The sequence below is a fragment of the Carica papaya genome, chromosome 7 (genome assembly GCF_054855325.1).
Source record: "Carica papaya isolate Zhongbai chromosome 7, ASM5485532v1, whole genome shotgun sequence".
Taxonomy (NCBI): domain Eukaryota; kingdom Viridiplantae; phylum Streptophyta; class Magnoliopsida; order Brassicales; family Caricaceae; genus Carica; species Carica papaya.
Genome location: NC_142315.1, coordinates 6,165,698 through 6,170,634, shown reverse-complemented (window position 1 = coordinate 6,170,634; position 4,937 = coordinate 6,165,698). Strand labels below are relative to the sequence as shown.

The 4,937-nt window shown below is 35.9% G+C and overlaps 1 protein-coding gene across 1 annotated transcript; it reads right to left on the bottom strand.

Annotated features, from left to right (window-relative positions):
• Positions 1-869: 869 nt before the first annotated feature.
• On the bottom strand, positions 870-4,392 carry LOC110821972 (kinase family with leucine-rich repeat domain-containing protein). The gene is made up of 2 exons (XM_022051956.2): positions 1,656-4,392; positions 870-1,583 (listed from the first exon to the last, which is right to left on the bottom strand). Exons 1-2 carry the CDS (start codon positions 4,291-4,293, stop codon positions 1,198-1,200), a joined length of 3,024 nt encoding a protein of 1,007 aa, XP_021907648.2. The 5' UTR covers positions 4,294-4,392; the 3' UTR covers positions 870-1,197.
• Between the last annotated feature and the right edge of the window lie 545 nt (positions 4,393-4,937).

The window sequence follows — 4,937 nt, the reverse complement described above, 5'->3', positions numbered from 1 at the left end:
TTGTATTTTAATTACAGTCCACAAAAGTAGAATCCATTTTCTTTATATTCTTTCTCTAGTTATTAAAACAAGATATTTTTTATTAAATAGTTTATTTTCATGGAATTTTTAATTAAATAGTTAAAAAGAAATTTTAATTGTACAACTTTAGTTTCAGCTAATATAATTGTAACATTTTTTTTTCTAACATTGCCATTTAGATTTAATTATGACTAAATTTGTAATTAGACATTGATATAGTTTTTAATAAAAGTTTTAATTCCTTTAGCATTTTTTGGTTATGTGACTTTATAGAATTGCTAGATGGTTACTAAAATATTTTTTAATTAGGAAACTTTAATTTTAATCTAATTTTAATTTCAATAGAATTTTTGGTTAATGCAATTGTGACATTTATTACAATTTTTAATCAAACAATTTTAATTGCAATAGAATTCTCAGTTGAGTTGTTAGTATAATCTTTTCATTAAGAATTTAGTTGAATAGTTTGTAAAACTTCTAATTAGGTAGTGTTGACTCTAATAGGAATTTTGGTTAACATAATTATTATATTTATTAGAAATTTTAATTAAAAAATTTATAGTTTCGTCCGAATTTTTTTACTAGGAAGTTAAGAAATAAAATTGTAAAAATATTTTTATATACCCAACAAAGTTTTTAGTTTATGCATTTAGCTTAAACTTGAAAAGGTGATAATAATATAATTTTCAATAAGTGTTATAATCAGAATTGGAAACAAAAAATCTTTTAACAGTTCAAACTTTGTTTGAATATGAATTTACAAAAAAGAAATGATTCTTTTGTTTGCTTCATAATTTCACAAAACCATTTACAATATATTAACTGAAAATTAATTTTCAACACTGAAATTTTCAAATAAGAAGAAAAAATAATTGGATTGCCAACTATTTTTTGGTTAGATAAAGTTGGTTTCTTTAAAATACATATGTACATAATGGATACAGAGATATATAACTTTTAAGACCCAAAAAAAAATAAAGGAAAAAGAAAACAGTTAGCCCAACAAGCTAGGGAATTTGGATAGGGGATGATTGGGTAATGTTACATTGCGTAATTTTTTCTAGGGATTCACTCAATGGAGATCATCGTTCTTTTTCTCTCTTAAATCTTGATCAAAACCTCATCCTTTACTTAATCCTAGGACTTTCTATGGCTAACTTTCTCCTCAGGTGCTTATTACATGGTAGGAATGATGAGAGGTAAAGTATCAACATGAGCCTGGGAATCCTTATTCTTGGGTTGATATCCTTGCTGAGGGCTACACCTGCGAAGAATCTGCAGAACTTCCTTCATGGAAGGTCTTGAAGAGGGTAATGTCCCAGTGCAAATCATTCCTAGCTTAAACACAGTTGTCATTTGCTCCAAGTAATCTTCTTCTTTTATTTCCTGGTCAAGAACATCCACAATATACTTGTCCTCTTGGTACTGTCTCCATGCCCATTCTGCAAGATTTGTGTATTCATCTCCAAAATTTGCTTCTTTCCCTGTCACCAACTCTAGCAGCACCACACCAAAGCTATACACATCGATCTTTTCGTTCACTTTTCTCGTATAAGCATACTCTGCAATTGCATATAATGTCTAAGTTAATAACATGTATTTTTGAAATTGAATCTGAGATAATTAGTGTTTACCTGGAGCAATGTAACCAAATGAGCCAGCCACTGCAGACATTGTGTGCGGCTCTCCTCCTCTATCTAACATCTTGGCCAATCCAAAATCTGCTATTCTTGCCTTGAATTCATAGTCCAACAAGATGTTGCTGGACTTCACATCTCGGTGGATGATCGAAGGGGAGCATTCGTGGTGCATGTAACATAGCCCTTGTGCAGCACCTATTGCAATCTGCAACCTCCTTGGCCAATCTAAAACTGCATGATGAACTGAACTTAACCCGGATGATATTCTTGATCTCTTCATTCCATGGAGCCATCTATCCAGGCTCCGATTCTCCATGTATTCGTACACCAGAAGCTTAGAATCCTCACTCGAAATGCAACACAACAATTTCACTATATTCCCATGCCTGATTCTTCCCAGAATTTCTACCTCTGCTATAAACTCCTTCTCTAACTTTTCATCCAGTTTCCTGTTATTCCATATCCTCTTCACAGCAACATATTCACCGGCATTATTAGTACTGATCTTGTACACCTTCCCTGATCCACCACTTCCAATCATATTGCTCTCTGTTAAACTTGACAATATGTTTGCTTCTGTAAAATCTAATCTCTGGAACAAGGTCAGCTTCCAAGTTGCAACTTCACGTTGATGCTTTTTCCTCATGTAGTCTCTAACCACGAGCAACGTTGATACAACTGTTGCCAGAAAGACAATTACTGCAACTACCAGAATGATGGCAAGGTATTTAGAGGACAATCCGCTTGAAGCCCGGGTTTTAGAATAGCAATCTGGCAGGTTCAAAACTGGAGTATCCACACATAGCTTAGCGTTGTTAAAGAAACTGTTTTCATATGCCAGGTTATCAAACTCCTCTGGGATTTTCCCAGAAAGTTTATTGGAGGACAAGTTAAGGAAAGTGAGTCTCAGGTTGCCGAATTCGGGTGGGATTTTACCTGAGAATTGATTCTCAGATAAATCTAAATTAAGTAGGTTAGGCAAAGACCCAAAGGCGGCCGGAATTTCCCCAGAAAGTTTGTTTCTGGCAAGATCCAAAGTATTTAATGATCTCCATGAGACAATTTCAGATGGTAGTTCACCAGAAAGTTGATTATCATCAAGCAAGAGAGTAGTAAGTTGATTGAGATAAGTCAATCCCTTGGGAATTTCTCCCCGGAGCAGATTATTGCTTGCTTTGAAAACTGTCAACCTGGACCAAGACCCAATTCCACTCGGTATCTCCCCAGAAAATCTGTTGTCACCGATCTCAACTCTGGATAAATTCCACGCCAGATGCATAGGTAGCTTGCCAGTAAACGAGTTGTTACTTATCATCAAACTTGATAGATTAAAGATTCTCCACACAGCCGAAGGAAACTCCCCAGAAAACTTGTTGTGATGAAGCTGAAGTGTGCGCAGAGTATGGCAGTCTCCAAGCGATTTAGGCAGCTCTCCAATGAGATTGTTGGAAAACGCAACAACTCCTTGTAACACCCCTGCTGCACATAAATTTTCAGGTAATTTCCCACTGAACTGATTCTCCGACACCTCGAAAGCTTCGAGATGGGAATGGAGACCCATTTCGGGTGGAAGGATTCCACTCAACTTATTGCTAAAAACACTAAATTGCTTCAGCGTAGGGATCAGTCCAATACTTGATGGAACTTCACCACTAAACTGATTGTCGAACAGATTCAATAACTGCAGCTTCTGTAACTTCCCAAAATCATCCGGAATCGAACCCGACAAATTATTCATGGAAATATCTATTCCAACTAAATTTATGGCTTGGATCGATCTAGGTATTTCTCCAGATAATCTATTGTGAAACATATAAAAATTGGACAAATTCTTCAAAGCAAAGAACCCACCAGGAAATGCACCCACCAAGTTGTTCCTCGACAAATCCACGTGCTCAAGATTCGTAAGATCAGCAATACTTTCCGGAATTTCGCCGATCAAATTCGCTTCCGTCATCCACAGAAACCTCAATTTCTTCAACTTACCAAACTCATCCGGTATCTGGCCAGGAACGAACCTGTCGTTATAAGCCATACCCAGCACTTCAAGGTTGGCCAGGTTCCCAATCTCCTTAGGAAACGTTCCGTTAAACTCATTCTGGTACAAATGCAAGACTTGCAACTCTGTTAACCGTGATATCTCCGGCGGAATATCGCCGGAGAAGTTGTTAGCACCGAGGTTTATTAACCGAAGACCGGACAAACGGTGAATATCGACAGGAATAGGACCTACAAAGTAGTTCTGAGAAAGGTCCAGCTCTTGTAACTTGGAGCAATTAAACAAGACCCGAGGAAACTCTCCGGGGATGAAGTTCCAGGAGAGGTCGAGCTTGGTCAGATTCTTCAGGTCACATATTGTCGACGGAATCTCAACAGTGATGTCCATGTTCCTGAGGAAAAGTCCGGTAACATAGTTTTCCGTGCATTCAATCTCCGGCCAGATGCACGGCGACGATGAAGAGTTCCAGGAGTCAATGGACGGTGGATTGCCCAGTTTCTGTCTCAGGTCGAGTAAGATGGATCTCTCCTCTGTGTTAACGGTCTGTGAAATTACCTCAGAGGGTAAGACGATGATGAGAAAAAGGAAGAGATGGATGGGAATTATCTGACACGTTAGGGGTATGTTAGACATTTCAAACAGTTTTCCGCCCGGGAAAATAAGATGGGAAAAGGACTTACAACGGGCGACTTGGAAAATGAGAGTCCACGACACGAGGATCAGGCAGGGTGTGAAAGGTGGTGAATTGGGATATATATATATATATATGTGTGTGTGTAGAGGTTACGGTTATAAAAGATAGCACCTGGAGTTGATGTAAATTACAAAAATGCCACTGAGATTATGCTAGCTCCACAAGGATGAATTTAATCAAGAAAGCAATCATTTAAAATCCACTTAAATAATCCGGTAAGATTTTATTCAACTCCGTGATGAGATGTCAATTTCAAATCTTCATGCACTCTAAGACTATGTTGAATTTAAATATTTTTATTTTTATTTAATTCATACATTTAGTTATTAAAAAAAAAAGTTAACATATATTCAATTTTACAATAATAAATTTTAATTTAATTTTAATCTTAAATTAAAATATTTATACTATTTCTATTATATTTTTATTTCATTCAATATTTAAATTCGAATTAAATTTAATAATGGTTCTCTGTCTTTTTTTTTTTTTTAAGACGATATAATATATGGGAATTATACTTTTCCCATTTAGCTCTTGATTTTGTTGTATTTGGTTGAAGTTTTGTGTATTTTTACTTAAAAGT